This window comes from Monomorium pharaonis, chromosome 2 (assembly GCF_013373865.1).
Source record: "Monomorium pharaonis isolate MP-MQ-018 chromosome 2, ASM1337386v2, whole genome shotgun sequence".
NCBI classification, from domain to species: domain Eukaryota; kingdom Metazoa; phylum Arthropoda; class Insecta; order Hymenoptera; family Formicidae; genus Monomorium; species Monomorium pharaonis.
In genome coordinates this window covers 24,950,811-24,970,866 of record NC_050468.1, presented here as the reverse complement: position 1 = coordinate 24,970,866, position 20,056 = coordinate 24,950,811, and the positions used below count along the sequence as shown (strand labels likewise).

Here is a 20,056-nt window from a genome sequence, read left to right as displayed (position 1 = left end):
AAAATATGCATTCGTTGAAATATTAAACTTTAAAAAATCTACGTACTACAGTGCAATTATTGTGACAAAATATTTAAAATCAAAGTATATATTTAATAGAATTAAAAGAACACGATATGAAAGATAACATGGATATTCGAAAAACAGATTCAATAAATATAAATGATAGAAAGGCAGGAGCAAAAAAAGCAAATGACCTATGTAAAACATCTGTAAAATTGATGCGTTTAAAACACCTAACAAGTTGTAATACGCAAAATCAGTAAGTACATTTTCAAAAATTAATTAAAATATTGAAAAACATAAAATAGAGATAATAGTAATATAATCAATAAATGAGTAAAATGTCACAGATACAAGTTTTTATTAAAATTGACATAATACATAATTGCAATATATTTTATGTTTTTAATTATAATATTATTTACTTTTAAATTTATTATAAATTGAACAAAATTCAACAAATATTAAAAAACATGTATATACATGAACTGTGTGTGTGTGTGTTTTTGAGCTTATATATATATTACATATATTCCATACAAAGGATATTATTCTTCTACTCATCTTTAAATTATAAATTTGTATATTGTTTCGCATATAATTCGAATGTTTATAATAGGTTTATAAACCGTTTGTTACAACGGTTGTTTTATTGTAGAATAACAGTTCTATTATAAAACGGTTAAAAGGATGGAAAATTTGTGAAAAGATCCATAATAAACACAGCGAATGAGATCTTATTTGTTGATATTTTCATTTTTTTAAGTCTCCGCTTACAATTCTCCTTGTTTCAATCTCAACCACTAGTTCTAACAAGAATTATCAGATATAACTGCTTCTATTCGCTTATAATTGCATAAGAGAAATACACGATTTCAGAAAGCGACAAACATGGTATCGCACCAATATTGAATTTCAAAATGTCAAAAATATTATTAAACGTAAACATGTACAGTTAGTGAAGTGTCGCATTTTGTCGAAGAAATTTTCGCGAGAAAATTTTCAAATAAATCGAGAAACATTCTCGGGATATGAAAGAGGTCAGTTGGCAGGTGAAAAGAGAAAGATTTTCCACAGCATCAGCGCACGGAGAGTCTCTCCGACATTGCGAAACGCCATTTCTCGGTGTAACATACGCCGAGGCTTAATTGCCGTCGCGAAATAACTCCCATGAGACGTCATTGTTATTATGAAGCTATGTTCTTCGCGTTCGCGCCGAGTGCGGACGCCTGTCTAGAAGCTACGTCACCTTTAACGACTTCGCGCGCAGACCCGACGACACGGACCACCGAAATTTGCGCCTACCCGACGTGTTCGTGCTAAAGTGAATTTTTATGGGATATTCGTGAGTGTCTCACGAAACACATTAAATTCGGATTAATCTCACTAGCCCCGATAAAAGCGTCTCGACGTTAGGATCAACGCCTCCTTTCTTTATATCAACGTCGCGCGTTAATACGGCAATCTAGATCTCGAGAACGCAATTAGCACGTTTAGCGCCGGCGATAATTTCGCAGTTTCGCTCGCGAAATCTACGCTAATGGTTTATCGCGACTACGCGAAAAGATTTTAGATGAAATCGGCGCGCCAACGACAGATCTGCGTGTAACTTGAAATTGAAACTTTACAGCTGTCACTACGAAAAAGTTTCGCATTTCAAAGGTTTTCGTTGAAAATATTTTCACCCCTATCTGAATCGTAGTTTTATATTAACTCTTAGAGCACCGTCATAAATATTCCGGTCAATTTTTGTTCATGGAAGTTTCTCGAAATTTCAAGGATAATTAAATTATACAATATTTTTGCCAAAATATAGTACAGGCATTTGTTCTAAAAATTTTTAAGTGTGTTTATGACATTTTAGAGATTTTTGGAAATTCTTTAAATAGATGGAAAAAAAATCGAAAAGGTTTATGACGGTATAAATTGTAAGAAGGTACCTTTTTTTAGGGTGACAATAATATCTTATCGTGTAATTTCTTGGACTCGAAGAGAAAATCTTGATGCTTAATAATATATTCACATTTTATCAATTATTATAAATGCATTTTTCAGTTCTATAAACTATGTGCTGATATAATTGTTGTATTTAAAACGCAAACCTAAATTGAAGAAATAATAGCTAAATTAATTTGATCGTTAAATTTACGTAAAATTAAAAAAACAACGACGCTTTAAGCATTTTAAAAAACCGTAAAGAATTTATTGCAAAAAATATCACTTCGGTCAAAGTGATTATTAATAACTTATTTTCAAAAAAAGTCTTTTTAGACGTATTTTCTTATGCGCGTATAAGAATGTTTATGTTGGAGAATATAAACCGACAAGATCAAAAGGCATGTCATTTCTGAAAATGTTTTTAATATTCGCGAATATTTTAATGTTTGCAGAGTGGAAAGCTCAGCGCTGCAATTGGTGTGCCCGCTGGATTCTCGTCCGGTGCAGCTAATCTTCCGAGGATTGCAGGTGGTCAAGGAGAAACGAGTACTCCTTCGAGATGTTTCGGGAGTCGTCAAGCCAGGCGAATTATTAGCCGTTATGGGCCCTTCAGGTACGAAACTATCTATTGCATCGGTCCTTAGAACATAGATATCTTACATAGGTATGTTCTATCTCTTGTAACACGATGCATAACAGTTGCATTCGCTAACAATGATACATATCTCGAAATATGATTTTTCGGAAAGGAAATGAATTATTTAATTTAGAGAGGGAAAGAGAGAGAAAATTATACTTTAAAATATTAGATTATTCGGCGAGAGGAATAAATTTTTGTTTAAATAAGAAGTAAAATTACCATAAGAACCATAAATGAATCAATTCATATGTATATAGAATTTCATACAACATGATAAAGTATTATCACAACCAAGAGAAAATTAAATAAAAAGTCGATCCAATTATTCCGTATGCGGCAAAATTTACACACGTTAGGTGAAAATTATGTGAAAATTAATTAACAACGGCAGGAACGTTCGCTAAATTCTGACATATGAATTTAAAATGGTTCTTAGGGTAGCCGCATAAAGTTGCGTCGGTTGAAACGCTAATGACAAAAAACAGTACGTACATACAGCTTCGCCCTTATTCCGTACCATTACATTTCTTTAATGAGCCTACTTTTTCGTCCCGTTTCGTCCCTCCGCGCGCGATGACCTGTCGTAATTGCGCGGCTCCTCGAATACTCTTTCATGTTTCACATTTATTTCTTGCGAATCTTAATCGCACGGTATTGCGTGGACGTCGCGCGAAATTAAGTCTGCGTTTCTATTTTTAACCGCTTTTAAGCGCGCGGAGGCGAAATATACACCAGCCCGGCAGTTTCGTGCTGGAATATTTATCCCTGCACGACGAGAAAGTACGTTCGCGATCGTTTCCGACGCATCGCGCGGCACATGCAAAAGTTCACCGATCTCAAGTTCTAACGTTGCTTCTAATACAGAAACGATTAAATCTTTGTGTTATGATTAAAGACAGACTTAAATTACTGACAATTTTCAATGATATTTTATCATGGAAAAAACTCTCACGAAAAGAACAGTTCTGTTGAAATATTTAAAAATTTAGCTGTAAATACAGATCTGAAAGTAATTTTATTGGACCATCAAAATAATTAAAAAAGCCATTCAAGTGTGATGAGCAGTGCTGCAAAAAGTTTCGACATTCTAATAACTAATAATTTGAACGTTCCATGTAATCATTTTGACAGTCTAATTATCTTCAGATCTATATACGGCTAATTTTTAGACACTTTAGAACAACCGTTCTATTTGCGAGATTGCATTAATTTATAATACCATAGCAATTTATAATCTCTTTATTAAAATACCATTAAAATCATGCAACGTGTACTCATCGATTATTTGAACGATTCTGTAATTTGTCTTATTTCGAGCATCTAGAGAATATTTTTATAAATTCGCCGTTTCATCGACCTAGATCGAAGCGCCAAGTATTCGAGTATCTGAAGATCGCGCCTGAGAATTTATTGACTTTACAAATACAAGGAATGTTAATGGCTGAGAATTTAACAAGTTTAAACAGCTTGAAAGGCTTCAAAGAGTCATGAATTGCGAAGATTTGTAGATAATGTTATAGAAAATAGAAATGTTGCTCGACGCGTATGCGAAATTATTCCCTCTCGTTAACGAAGACAAATACAATTGATAGATACGTAAAATCGTAGATAAAATTGTGGCTTCTCAAATTAAGCGAGGGCTACTACCTCGCCGAGATATAACTTGTACGTTTTTAAATGATGATTTTTGTGCGCGTAAGGGATGCCTAGCCACGGCGCGATGTGCGAAAGATATATTCATTGAAGTATATAACGAGTTTACACGACAGCGTACGGAGGCGCTAAATTTTTGTCTGACATATTTGTTACGCAGGCTGTGGTAAAACAACACTGCTGAACTGTTTGTCCGGCCGTGTTGGCGTGGACAGCGGTGAGATCTGGCTGAATCGCGAGAGGCTCACCAAACGGTGGCGCAGAAGAATCTGCTACGTACAACAGCAAGATATTTTTTTCCCCGATCTCACCTTACGGCAGACGCTTGAGGTAAGTACAATGACAATGTTACATCAAGGAACTATAACCCGATTCTGAATCACGAGATGCACAGTCATTTTAATCTTCTGACGTTCCGTCTCTTGCGATTTAACAATCTAAAATTATAGGAATTAAAGATATAAGCTCCGCTGTGTGCTATATATTAATTTGAAATTAAGTTAAAAGTGTAAATCTTTCTTTGCCAATGTATTTTGCAAGAACGAACTTATTTTACCTTACTTTTAAACGAGGTGTGTTGCGTATATTATCACATTTATGAAATATTTCGACATTATTTTTATTGTAAGGAACTGGCTAAATAACATATGATACACGGAGAAAATTTTATGGTAAAAATTACTATAGCAAATAGTAAACGCCGACCAAGGAAGAAATTATAAAAATTTTACTATGCTTCTTATCAAATTACGATAGTATTTACATTACTTACGGTATAATTTTCTGAAATTTCTTCTTATGGTCCATAACTACCATCATGCATGATAAATTTTATTATAAAATTTTCTCCGTGTACAAATACTGACAATACACCTTGCATATTTAATAGAATATTTGACTGTGTATGTGGGATGATTCAGAGTATAAATGGCTATACCCGCTAACTTTTGTATACACGTGAATAAATAACGAATCCAAACGGTCAGCGGTATGCCGGTGGAAAACTGATCGTGGCGCGAGGATGAAAACAACTTATCGCTGTGTGCAAAACTTAGAGGGAATGCACGTCTCGAAGAGACCTGCGCGCGCAACGAAACAAGCAACGGAGAAAAGGAGACAGTCACCGTGGATGCATTTCTGTACCTCGAAATAAGAGAACAAAACGCAGAAACGAGCGTAGGGTTTCCTCGTTTTCCACGAAAATCCGACGATCGGACATGCCAAGGCGGTCGCGGCGCGCCTTTCACTCGATATTCATCACGGCCCACGCGCCGAGCGAGCGGGAATTAGGAGGACGCCCTGTACGCAAAGATCGCGGGGAATGCAAATGCGGGCTAGGAGCCAATATGCGCCTCGCGTTGCACTTGGGGGGGGGGGAGGGGATTTAAGAGGTCTGGGCGGAAAACGGACGCGGACAGATTCGCGCTTTGTCGCTTTAGCCGCTCTAATCGAATAAACATGCCGGTACGCACGCGCGCGTGCACCTGCGCGTCGCGAGTCGTTGCGAATCGAGAGACAGAGAGTCTCGTAACAAGGTGAACCATAGGACTATTTATAAGCCTTGGAAATGTTTGATATTTATACATTTTTTTTATGCCTACTTCTTTTTTTATTCCGCATCATATGTTGGGAGCGCTTTCTCTTTTCGATTAACAGTTTTATCGGCATCCAATGAAAATTGTGAGAATATATAACAATTAAATAATGCACATAATTTTTGAACAATTTTTTTTAAATAATTGAACAAGTTACGCATAATGGAGTTATATGTAATTGAGAAAAAAGGAGGGTCCCGATTCTTGACACATACACACGCATGTACACAATTACGATTAGAACTGAAAAATCTTAAACTAAAAGAAACAATTAACGTCTTAAAATAAGACAGAAAAATAGATGTATATTTCATATTCTCGAATAAGATATTTGCCTGAGAAAGTATTATTCCGTAAATTCAAAATTTAACCGCAAAATTTAATAGTTAATAATAACAACGGACAAATAGACTGAAAAATGTTTAAGAATGAAATGAAAGGTTGCATTCAGTTTAATCCTTAAAATTTATCATGAATATTCCGATCGATTTCTATTCATGGAAGTTTTTTGAAATCTTAAATTATTATATGAATAAATTTTGTATTAATAAATATAGTTTTATAGAGAAAAATATATAATCTTTTCAATAATTGCTTGCATGAGGAAAAATATTATACACAGAATAACAATATCTTCAAATCAAGAATTTTAATTTTTTTATATTTTAATCATTAAAACTATCATATGTATACTGTGCTTCTTAGATTACTGTCATAATATTGAAATAAAATTTATATACTATAATATTTTGCTAAAATTTAAAATTCTTTAAAGAAGATTTTATATCCTTGCATATAAATAATAGAAAAATGATTGTTGAACTGATTTCTTTTTATACAGACAGATTTCTAGACTACTTACCGAGCGTTTTAGAATAATCCTCTCCAGCGTTAAAACATTGCAAAAATTGTTTACAGTACTCCGTTTAGAAACCAAGCAAATTGAATAACGAAAGAAAAAAAAAAACTCTAAGAGAAAGAGGTGGTAGGGTCACGTGCGTGGCGCCCACTCGCGCGCGCGTACCTACGCGGCACGCGCGTGTCACACGCATAGCGATGTATACACGCGCTCGCTCTCGCAACGAACCGTCGTCGCTCGTCTAGCCGCGACCGTTAGCGGGCAACGGCGGCCCGCGGAGTCGAGGGGGGTCGTATCTCTCTCGCGGTGACGTCATAACTCGGTCAGTGAACCGCCGAGAGCTCGCGGCGTGCGCGTCTTACGGTTTCGAAAACATTTGGCGCCGCCTCTACACGCGCGCATACCGTGCGTGCACACGGCGCGCTGTTTAGAGAGAGGCAGCGTAGAGCTCCTTTCAGCGAGATGACACTTTCTCTCTCCCCGGGGGGGGGGGTGTGGTGGGAGGGAGGGGGAGGGGTAGGAGGGCCTTCACTCCCGCCTTCTTTCCTAGCCGCTTCCTCTCCCTTTCCGCGCTGCGGTCACGCTTCTGTTGTCTACTGCGAGAGAGACACGTTTTCTGCCTAACTGGGTGAACGAACCCAAAGTTCGGAGCTGCACTCTGGTTGCACTTTGGTAACTACCTTGCGATTGTGCAGCAGGAAGATTAAATGTCCCTGTGACCGAACATGTATCGAGCATTAGTCTGAAATATTTAAAGATCTCAATTAAATTTTAATATTATAATAAGAAGAGCATTTGCGTGAGATTAATAAGTTTTTGTTCAGATGTAAGTACATGTTCAATGGAACGTTTATTTTAACGTCTCGCAAATCGGGACCAACTTACTCTTTTAATTTGATATACAATATGTAAACAAAACAGTAAAAAATGTTGTGCAAATTATGTTTTGATTTTTTATAAAGACTTGATAACTGCATTTAGCGAGAACCTTTTTTTTTTTAATATTTTTTTGTGTATTTTTTCACAATTTCTGTATTTCAAGAATCTAAAATGATTTTCACGTAGCCATGTCAACCATGATGGGACTTCAACGTTATTAAAACGAAAAGAAGATTATTCGAAATTAAGCAAGAAGTAAGAGGATTGTGCTGCCTGTCCGCATTCTTAAAGCTCGGCTCGTCAAAAGGCCCTTTCGTTCCCAAGACAGGAATGTAAACTGTTTGAGGGAACAGAAGAAGGGGTTCACTTTTCCGCGGTCCGGTTCCACAGCCGGGTATCGTCGTTATCTTTATTTAGACATAACTGTGCTCCTGGCGAGTACAATATCATCGGCCGCACTTTCTCTCTCCGCATAACGGACCCCCTCTTGTGTAACGGCACGAGGAGAATGAACGTTGAGAAACGGCACGTCGTCGTCGTCGTCTCTCGGCCGGCCTCTATATCCGTACGCGTAGCTGCTGTTGATTGTGATATAAAGGGCGATCCATAACATCATCCATAACATCAAGCCGCGCGATGACACATTCTTGAACGCGCACGAAATCGACACGTTTACGTCCTGTGGAAAGTTTCGTCGGACGCCTCCTTACCCTGAATATTTCGGTGCCTCCACGCAGCCTTAATTACATTCTTTTCTCAAATTTTTTGATTTGAATTAAAATTTTATCGAAGAAAATTCCACCAAGATTGTGATCGGTTCACTTTGTTACGAATATATAATCGATGGAAATTGTTAAAATTTTAAACGTTTGTAGTAAATTGTAAAAATGCAACATAGAATATATATATTTATTTATCTACCTCCGCATATTTGACGTTATATGTATGTACATACAGTTTGTTCGATAACGTCGTGCCAATTTTTTCCACTTAATGAGAAAATAACGGAGGTCGGTTTAAAAAACCTAAAATTAATCGCCCTAAAAGATTGGAATCGAATTAACCTAATTTCGAAGAGATTAAGATAAGATTACATTGGAGACGACTTATCGATTTATCCCGAGATTTATTGCGAGATTATTATTATTTCTATTTATGACGAGACGAAAAACTGTCAAGTTGTCACAGAATACGAGGCGTCATTAACGACAGTAATAATAATATAAAATAAATTTAATTTTCCAAGCTGAATATATATATTTTTTAAGTCAATTTCAAATTAGCTTGTTATGACGCGGCTTAAAAAAAAATTCTAATCCTAATACATTCGCCGGATTGGATTGTGGATTAACGTTGCACATGTTGTTCAGTTTGTATAATCTTACGCTTAATCTTTAGCACCTGTCGTACATTTAGGAATGCCAAGTCGTAAAACACACAGCTTCGCTATTTACGAGGCGCTCGACGGACGATTCGACGGGACGCGCGAGAACTCTCGAATTAACGAACTCTCCCAGACTCCCATCCGCGGTAAAAACAGCCCGCGCGGTTTCGCAATCGACGCGTCATCGTAATTGACTTAACGATCGGCTTATGACGGGCGCGCCCCCGGCGCGCCGCGGCGCGTTAGAGCCGACCGGGGTAATAATAGTACAAAGTGGCCTGGATATATTACGAAACGGAAATGCATCCACCAGCGGCGAGCGCTCGCGCTCGCGCGCGCGCAATATTTTGTTTACGTTGCCTGTTTTAATGCGCGCGTTTACGCGGAGCGCGTAAAACCGATCGCCGCCGTTTTACGCGCCCGCCTCTGCAACGCGTTTTGCAATTTTACAGTACCAGGCGAGGCTGAGGCTTCCGGACACGCTCTCGCACTCCCAGAAGATGCAGTGCGTGGACCACATCATCGAGGTCCTCGACCTCGCGGGCTGCCAAGACACCAGTGAGTACGACTTACGGCGCGCGCCGTAAAGCCGAAGGATCGATGTCGAGCCGCGACGTTTTTAGAACGGCCGCGCGGTCACGCGGGCGATTCGGAACTCGCCAGCCAAAGGAGGATTCGACCGATCGTAATTCGCTCGATTCCTCTTTCTCCCTTCCCGTATGCCGGGGGGGGCTCGTAAAGTCCGTTCGCTTCGCATCGTACGCATCCACGATGTAAACAACGGCCGGCTCGCCGAGCCCCGCGCTCGACGTTGGAAGGCAAATTATTGCGATCCGCGATGTCTAATAGCACGCTCGACCGAGTTAGAGTCGTTCTGAGTACGATTAAATTCAGTTTAACGCGACTTACGAGAATTTACGTTCATTAACACTTTGACTGCCATATCTGGGTGACGTGTGAATTATTGCAGAGGCCCCTGTTATTTATTTGTAGATTTTGTTTATCTGATTATGAATGATTTTATGAAATGTTTATAAAGACATTAAAAGAAAATCAATGAAACATCAGTAAAATAATGTAAGTGCTATGAAGTACAAATGATTCATTTTTCTATTTTTTATTTATTTATAATTTGTCTAATAAGACCAACATAACTTTTGTTTGGAAATGTTAGATAAAAAATTTTGATGGCAAAGCAAGTAAAAAAATTCTTTCTACGAGGCATCTTAAATAGAAGATTATTTTACATCATATCTTTATGAGAAAAAGGCATATTTAATGAATGTCGAATATAAAAAAACGATTCAAAATTATTATTATGTTTTTCTGTATTGAACAAATGAAAAACATCCAATAAATTTGATAAACAAACGATGGCACATATCAAACTAAGCTTCCTGGGAAAAAAATGGAGTTGAAACAAGGTAGATTCGATAAATTTATTTTGTATTTTTTACTTTTAATTTTATCTCAACAATGTTATTAATTTAGTGAAAAATATTGCTCGATTCCAGGCAACGATGACAAGTGAGCTGCTCACTAATATAAAAGCGTTGTAGTACAAATCTGATAGTGCATGTATTTTTTTTAATTTTTTATTATAATAAATGATTTTTCAAAGTTACGCACTCTTATTCAACTGTATAGAAATATTTGTTTACTTCAATCACAAAGAGAACTGTTATTTGTAAAAGTGACAGTTTTATTTATTTCAAAATTATATTAAATGTTTAATAATATTAATAATATAGAATATATATTTTTCTGTTTACTGTTATTAATTTTTCAATACATTTTTAGTTTGAATATTTTAGTAATCTTAGAGTTTGCATATTTTATAAACAATTGCGCATCTTTTAATTTGGCACTTCTTAGACCCACATTTGAAATCAGTTTGGCAATCAAAGTGTTAAAGAGATTGGACAGAAAAAATTAATTTTGTAACCGGACCTTGTTAAATTTTTGTGTTGAATTTTTAACACATTTAACTATTAATCCTACATTATGTGATTATGTTATAAAATATTTAAATATTTAAATTGATATATTCAACACTTCTTTGTTGCTATAAATAATATAATTTATGAGTAAATAAAAATATAAAAATGATGTAGTTATAAAACATAAATCTAAACAAAGTTAATAAATAATATGTACATATTATTATAAATATTAACTTTTCTGAAAAAATATGTTTTCAAGTTATGTCGAAGTGTTGCATCTTTTGTATTAATTTTTCATTATTATTTATGATACTTTGTAACACGTTCATCTCATGTTAAACTAACACAAAAATTTAAATGGATGGTTTGGAATATTCGATATATATTATTAAATTTAGCACAAGTTTTCCAACTATACATACTCGCGGCAAGTTATATCATTTCTAATCCATCAATTTACATTCGATCTTTCTTTTTTTTTTCGATAAAATCCAAGTCGGATGTGAATATTTTAAAATTGAAGACGGAAAGTGAATTATCCTCATGTCAGTCGTTATAAAATTTGATTAATGAATTTCGCATTACTCTAAATCAAGTCTTGTCCGACATTACAGCACCGATCGCAACGTAGATCGAGGCAGAGGTGAATCGTGTTTAATGTTAATCCGTGACCGGCTCTTATGGTTATCGTCACCGTGACTATCCGTCTTGGTTTAGCATTTTGATTGACAATTTCCGCGATTGCGAATATCGAAGCATCGCGCGAGCGTCAAGCAACCATGGGCGCGTTATCGAAATATGCACATAGGAAAAACGAGCCAAGTAATATACAGGCTGACCTACATGCACATGTTTCGCGCTTCACGTCGTGAGATTCTCAGAATAATATAGATTCGGTCGTTAACGAGAAAATTGGACGGCACATCGTTTTCCCAAAATAATATACATCTTTCGTTAATGAGAAAATTGAATTGGACATCGCTTCTTAACATTCAGCGCTAGACGCCTCGGCGACTTAAAGCGTTAAATCCGCTTGATCCCTGCCTCGATCTCGAAGAATAAGATTCCGTCCTATTCCAAATTACAGTTTATACATCCTTTTATATTCAATCGTTCATCTGTGTTAGCTGCTCTGCTATTTTTGTCAAAGTAAAAGTTCGGCCGGTCTGGCCTCTCGGAATCTCAGCCGTACGGCACAGATGACAGCGAATTCGCGGCCGTCATCCCGCTCGTCATCTCGCACGGCCACGTCGAAGCGTCGAACGTGGCGGAAGCGCGGTGACATTTTCCGGAATACAAACGAGGGAAAGTACGACGAACGCGTACTTCTGTTGCCGCGGAGCGTCGGGCTCATTGTCGGTCGGTTGATAAACGGTTTCCTCGATCGTTAACCCCCGAGCTCCTCGAGCACTGAACGCGACCGGCTTGGTCGCGCGCGCGCGCGCGCGCGCGCGTGTGTGACGTACGTAAAATATTATTCCCCGCACACAATTATACGTTCGTTTCTCTTCCTGTGCCCCGAAGGCGCGCGTGAGCGACCGACGGCGACGGCGGCGACGAAGTTTAATAATTTACCACGCGTCAGAGATCACGCACCCCCTTCCCTCGCGTCTCGCGTTAGTTCCAGCTGGCGCGTTGGCAAATCCGAATATCGGCACGTCGGACGCCAACGCCGTCGCGGGAAAGAGAGAGAGAGAGGAAAACTATTTATTTCTTTATTATGAAGATTTTTCATCGATATCTGCTCGTAATTCTGTTATTCGCGAACACGGACGTAGGTTCGCGCCCATGCTAATAAAACGCCTTTGACGCTTTGTTCTCCGAGACTACATACGCGCCGTATCTTCTGAACCTCTTTAAATGCCCTTTTTTTCCTCCGCCTCGGTGAAATACGTGACATGGTAATTACGATCGCCTACATTTTCAATATCTTTCGTATGACGGAACTCCGTGCAGTCGAGTTACTATTTTCGAATATTATTCACGATGTTACGTAGCGCGATCACGCGTATACGGAAAGTAGAGAATTACGCGCGTCCGATTCCGCACGAAAATAAAAATCCTACATTCGCGATTGTATTCCTACGTTTACGCACTTTTAATATTTCTTTCGTAATGAATATTACAATCACGCACGGTGTAAGTTAAACGATATAAATTATCAATCATACAAAGCAGCTTCCTCGGTTCCTCGTATTGATATCTTCCAGAGTTAATTTCTATATTTACGATATGATATTTATAATTTATCACGTTACGAGATATATTTTCTCTTATATAGTACATATAGACTGAAATAGCATATTTCTTGCATAGTTATCGGAGATTATTCGAAGCGGGGAATTTCTGGTGGTGAGAAGAAGAGGACGAGTATAGCTTGCGAATTACTCACGAATCCATCGCTAATGCTACTTGACGTAAGTTCCTCCTATATTTTTTTTCTTTTGCTGCAAATTTTACTACATTTATGACTGGTTTAATAATGGCTGTCATTAATTGTAGAAGAAATATGCATCTTCGTCATACATATTTATACACGGAGAGAATTTTCTCTTAAAATTTACCCTGAAAATCTTATAATTGTGGGATAATGTGTAACCTCGAGGAATTTTACTATACGGTTTAGTAAAATTTACTAAAAGTATAGTAAAGTTTTTACAAAAAAGTATAGTAAAATTCCTCGAGGTCACACATTATCCCACAATTATCAGATTTTGAGGGTAAATTTGAAGAAAAAATTCTCTCCGTGTAAGATACATAGATTTATTATTTTCTGTATATTCGAATAATTTTTATATTTCACAATTCCTTAAATGTCATGAAATTCTAGATTGGTAGATTGTTAGAGAGAATATGAAAATGTTATTTCTATTTTATTAAGATTTGTACGAGCATATTCGTACATTTCTACATACGTTTTCATAAGTTTCCATAAGTTATTTAAATCTTACACATTAATAATTTCTTCCAGCTGTACATTTAAAGATAATTATATATTAGTATTATATTATTAATAACGTATGCAAAAACTTATGAAGCTTATGTATATCTAACTATAAAATGAACGACGTAGGAATAAAATTTTGCAGTTCTCTTCGATTATTCATTAATTTAAAAGTCTATATTATATTATGGCAAAATAGAAAATTCTTCAAATGAAATACAATGTAATCGCAAATCTACGTATCTTGCAATTTATAAAAACAATATCAGACAGTGCAGCATGAACCAATTTTTCATGCAAGTTCGTCCAGGAAAAGTTTTCCAAGTCTAACTTTATGATTAGCATCGCTAATTTATGGAATCTTTCGACTTTCAGGAACCCACGAGTGGACTCGACTCGCACTCGGCGCAGGCATTAATCTCGCGTTTGAAGAAATATGCCGAGCAAGAGGGCAAGAGCATCGTGGTGACGGTACACCAACCTAGTTCCAGGATGTTCCACAGTTTTAGTAAGCTTCTCCTACTGAGTAACGGTCAAGTGGCGTACTACGGCTCGACAGCGAATGTCGGCAGATTTTTCTCTACGATAGGACTTACGCTACTGCCGCATTACAACCCCGCAGACTTCATTCGTGAGTACATTTTGCTGATACAAACTGATTTCGTTATGTTTGCGAGTGATACACATCTACAACATACAAATAAAATTTTGCCTCACGTCTTTTATTTCTCTTCAAACATTTTCAATTCACAAGATAAGTTTTTGAAAAAAAAAAGATCAATTTCTATCCGTTTCTATCTATAGTCTGTCTAATATATCTTTAAGATATAATTTTTTTTATATATGTTCTACCTACGTGCCATAAGAAGAATTACGTGTTTTGGACAAAATTAGAAGAAGTTTCTGAAATAAATCTAATCGTAACGACATATATATACATTTTCATATTTAATATATATTAAGTGGCGCAAGTAAAGTGTGCAAATTTTTAATGCAGCAAATATGCATAAGATATGAAAGTAAAAAAATATTTTTCTAAAATATTTGCGCTGTTACTGGAAACAAATAATTTCCTGTACGTACATACACGGAAAGAATTTTCTCTTAAAATTTACCCTCGAAATTGTGATAATTGTGGGATAATGTGTGACCTCGAGGAATTTTACTTTTTAATAAAATTTACTATACTTTCAGTAAATTGTACTAAAAACATAGTAAATTTCACTATATTTTAGTAAATTTTACTAAAAAGTATAGTAAAATTTCTCGAGGTTACACATTATCTCTCAATTATCAGATTTTGAGAGTAAATTTTAAGAAAAAATTCTCTCCGTGTATGAATATATATACTTGGCGAAAAAAGATTGCGATCAGATATCTATTTTCTTGTTGACAAAAATTCACTGTCCCCGTGAATTGATCAGATTCGCCGGAGAAAGAGCTCGGTGTTATACGAAACGCTTCTGTTTCAGTGGAACAAATAAAGGGGCCAGAGGAGGTTCGAGATCGCATCGTTGCCGCAGCGAGAGCTGCAAGACAGGGACCTGACTGCCCGCCGGAACTTCGCCCGGAGTATAATCCCAGCCAACATCCGCTCTGCGACCATCTCATCCATTATCACGAGCACCACATCAGCCACAACGGTATTATATGTATAGTATGCAGCCCGTCCCGCGATATACGTATTTAAATGTATGCAAACCTAGGCTTTCCCCCGGACCGCGGGCGGACCGTTACCGCTTCGATGTGCCCATTTAAAGCGCGCACTTGCTCAAAGATCGAGTATCTTGCGCCCGACCTACGGCTGGAACGTTGGAAGGGCCACTTTATGAACTACTAAGATAGGCAACTTGACTGAACTTGTCCGCTGAACGTTTAGAACGCTTTAACTCGCGCAGCATTACGGCGTAACGATTTCCAAGACTTATTTATCTTTCCATTTTTGATGGTGTAAATATATGTATCTACGGACGGTTCAGAAATAGTCTAGAATTAGCTTGCATCAATTTATGATAACAAATAATAAACGAGGTCAAATAGAAAACTGAATAATTTGAAATCAATATTTTTAAACAAACGATGTTAAAGGAAGAATTTTGACCAATCTGAATCGAATTAAGATAAGTTGAAAAAAAAAATTTGGAAAAAGTCGTCAAAATTGTACTGAAAATAAATACAACCGCTGCGGCATACTTTAAACGAATAATTTTTAGATTTTGTCTTATTGCAAACAATTCGCAAAAAATGAGAATCAGTTTTATGCATCGCTGGTATTTATTTAATCATTTTTCCATATTTTTAAATTTTTAAAATATTGTAAAATATGCATTTTTAAAAATATATTCTCTATTTTAACTCTAGAAAAAGCCGTAAAAGAATTAATTATTTCTATAAAGAAAATTCAGCCTGATTGAAAGATATTATAATAAAACGTTATGTAAATAATGTTGAATCTGTTTAGACTTGTTACATTAAAATATAAAAATCTCACCGACTGTAAAACAGACTGTAACGAATGTAGAAAAACGAGCGGAACGAAATTGTGAGATAATTGTCACAGATTTTTTTTTCTTTTCTATCATGTACCTCTCTGGCTACTCGTGTATTTATCGACGATGCAATTCTCACAAAGCTACTCTAAATACCCCGATGCTTTACAGTGAAGGAAGACGAAGGCCGTACGCTATGGCTGGACACACAAAGCCACGCCAGCAGCAGTGCGAGTTCTGCTGATGACGACTATTCCTGGCAGTGGCCCACCAGCTTCTGGTCGCAGTTCAAAGTGAGTGCGCTTTACATATGTTTGTAGCAATTACCGAATACAATGCCGTCCTACTCGCTTAAGCGTCATTTATCTCCGGGGCATTACCCCGGTGTTTGAGGATAGAAGGTGGAAAGAAATATAAATACGTTACTGTATATTGCTAATTACTATTGTTATTGTATATTAAATAGTAGACATAACAGCAACATAAAAGTATAACTAACATGCCGAGTCAAAAGTTGTCTTTTTTTCACAGGAAGAACATTACAGTTAGAAAATGAATATTTTCCTCTGCATTTGTTATATTCTATTTATGATATAATTTAAAACCTGATTTATCGATATCGTTTCATATATATTTTGAATTACTTGTGACATCAATATCTGAAACTGTTGATTTTTATTTTGAAATATCTGGAAACTGGCGTAGTAGGTCTTGGACGTTCCGAGCGACCGTTTCAACGTAATTGTTCATAATTTCCAAAGCGTATCCTTCGCGACGGATGAAAGTGTAGCCGCTATATAGTCCAGACCAATTCTTCGAGTCGGATTATGACGCATCGTTTACTCGCGAGAGAAAGATCGGCATGCCCTATGTTATTCATCGCGGGCGCCGATTAACGAATGCATCTAGACTAATGCGTACCGGTTTACCTATTCGCGGAGGACGCGTCATCGATAGTCGTAGGTGGATCGCGACATCGTCGAGAATCGCACGCACACTGGAGGGAAGATTGAGAAGGAGGAGGAGGAAGAGGAGGAGGTGTGCATAAACGTCTCACGGGAAAGAAGAAGACCGGTCAGGCATAGAGAGGAGAACTGGGACGCGTTTGCACGATTCGCCATATCCGGATAATTACCGCGCGACCAGCATGCCCGTTCGTAATCGCGCTTTACGTACGAACGCCGCGTCACTTGTATCACTTTTACTTGGCAGAACTACGCGTTCTTCGCGACCTACAGTAGCGCTACACCACTTCTCGTGGTCATGAGAAAAAGAAAGAGAGAGAGAGAGAGAGAGAGAGAGAGAGAGAGAGAGAGAAGAAGACAGAGTGTCCAAGGTCCAATATTCTATTAGCGCGATATTTATTGAACTATAGGAGACACGGAACATAAATTTCGTTCTCTTTGTTCGTTGGCCTGGCGGACATCATAAAACAACAAGTAATAACGACCCGAAAACCAGCCTTTCACGCGTGATGCCCAAGACACATTGTACATGCCACAGTTATTGTTTAAAAAGGCCTTCGAAACGAGCATTGTGAAACTTTGCGTTCTATTTTCTCACGGACGCTGATATAATCGAGTCGTTCCAAAGGTATTAACCTGACGACTGTGCATTATTATAAAATCTATGTATCGTGAAATAATCCACGTAACCGAAAAATCTTATGCGATAGCAAGATTTTTTTTTCCTAATTTTTCATTAGAAAAATTGGTATATCTTGAATTTTATATATTACAAAATTACATAGCCATTTAAAGTCATCTTAAGAATTTGTTAAGAACAATTGTCATACGATCGCAAGTGAAATCTTTAACTTATTATGTTTGTTAGCGACTTGGTTGGTGAGTTGCAATTGAACCTTCACAAGAGTACGCGTCCATTTGTACAAATAAAACGCTCTCTTTTGATTTCAGGTATTATCGGAAAGAAATTTTCAAGAAGCACGACCACGAATGCTGTCGCGCCTTCACTGGCTGCAAACGGTAGCTCTCGGGCTTCTAACTGGGCTTTTATGGCTGGGTCTTCCCAGAACTGAAGCGGCCATTCATGATATTCAGGGGTGGATGTTCTTCAGCAACACGTACTGGATGCTTTTTGCACATTTTGGAGCGCTCACGAGCTGTGAGTTGAATTTAATTCTCATTTGCGCGCTTGCAGCCCGAAATCCCGTCACAAAGGGTAGATCTCCATTGTGCTGAGACTGGACTGATTATCTCGACAATAGCTGCATTAATTAGACCCTCGGACGAAATAAAGTTACAATGTATTAAATTTGCGGTGAGCCAATAAAATAAATTTTAGTTATTACACAAAAGTGTAATTGTATAAATTTGCTAAAAGAATTGTCATTCGAGCATTTATCTGCGTAGCTTGAAGTGTATACTGTACATAAAAGCTCTCTTTCAATTAATGAATTTATTCAAAGCCTTTTAATTAATCACAATTTTATTTTAAAGTACTTGGAAAAGTAGATGAAACGAATTGGATAATTGTACTTTATCGTAACGTGCTCAATTAGCCAATCAGTAAGGCACACTTTCTATCGTAAAGGATCGGAGAATGTTCAATCAAGAATATTAAAACATGTGGCATGTCATGACCTAATACATGCTCAATAATGGAAATCCTTGCATGCATATTTCACTGATAGCTAATAAATATTTTTCTTTTATTTTCGCAAAATAATAAAATCGAGAACAATATTGAAATATATTAAAAAAAAATGAATGTTAAGATAAGAACACCCCTACATTGTAATCCAATCGAATCTTAGACAATGCACGACCCTGATATTCGGAAATTTAGTTGAAAAAAGAAAAAAAGAAGTAGGACACAGGTGCGCATCGACTATCGTATCACGTATCGGGTCACGTACTTCGTTCAGAAGTAGGTTCACGAAAATTCCTTACCTGGGGTTGGGTGATCCGATCGTTTTCCAGTCTCGCGGGAAGCGAGACAGCCCGAGGCGAAACATTAAACGCGAGAGGGACGCGTCACTCCCGATGCCCCGTGCTGTAAACCGATTTTAGTATCATCCCCGACCTGTCATAAGCGACGCGTGTTCGCCCTATACGAACCTGGCCCGGGGATGATAATCTAAAAATAACGTGCGACGACGATGTTTTTCCAGTTCCCCCGGAGCGCGAGGTGATCAACAAGGAACGCCTGTCAGGATCCTACCGGCTCTCGGCCTACTACCTGGCGAAGATGGTAGGCGAGTTGCCGTTGACGATAACGCTGCCTGCAGTCTACCATATAATTAGTTACCCGATGTTGGGCTTCCATAATATAGCGGTCTTCATCACGCTGCTAGCGTTTTTGTTGCTCAACACTGTAGTCGCGCAGGTACGCAATTTCCTGCTCGATCAATGTTAGATATTGGACAAATGGCTATTTTATGTCATTTTGAAACTTGACTTTGATTCAGTGTAATAGAATTTTAGTTTTGATCAATTTGCCAAAATATCCCGTTTAATTACTAAAATGAACAAATAGTGAAAATGAAAAAAAATTGTGAATACGTGACCGCTGTAAAATGTGCTAAGGCATAATGATACGCAAGATAATTACACAAGGATTGGTAAATATCGGATTTTTATTTTTACTAACACGTACTAATGTATCGTAATGATATCAATATCGATTTGAGCAACGCTCGGATATTGGAAATTCGCAAATGCGTATTGACTATTTCTCCGATAATCATGCAAAGAGAGTCTTCAGGGA

The 20,056-nt window shown here is 37.3% G+C and overlaps 1 protein-coding gene across 4 annotated transcripts in view; it reads left to right on the top strand.

Annotated features, from left to right (window-relative positions):
- Positions 1–19,675, top strand: part of LOC105836438 (ABC transporter G family member 9) — a gene marked incomplete at its 3' end in the record, with an annotated part of 125,884 nt that extends 106,209 nt beyond the window's left edge. For all 4 annotated transcript variants that reach the window (XM_036282520.1, XM_036282518.1, XM_036282519.1 and 1 more), the window contains 9 exon segments: positions 2,394–2,554; positions 4,395–4,564; positions 9,404–9,509; positions 13,211–13,311; positions 14,214–14,469; positions 15,311–15,481; positions 16,499–16,620; positions 18,244–18,451; positions 19,461–19,675. In XM_036282520.1, coding sequence (XP_036138413.1) covers positions 2,394–2,554; positions 4,395–4,564; positions 9,404–9,509; positions 13,211–13,311; positions 14,214–14,469; positions 15,311–15,481; positions 16,499–16,620; positions 18,244–18,451; positions 19,461–19,675 — 1,510 coding nt within the window.
- Between the last annotated feature and the right edge of the window lie 381 nt (positions 19,676–20,056).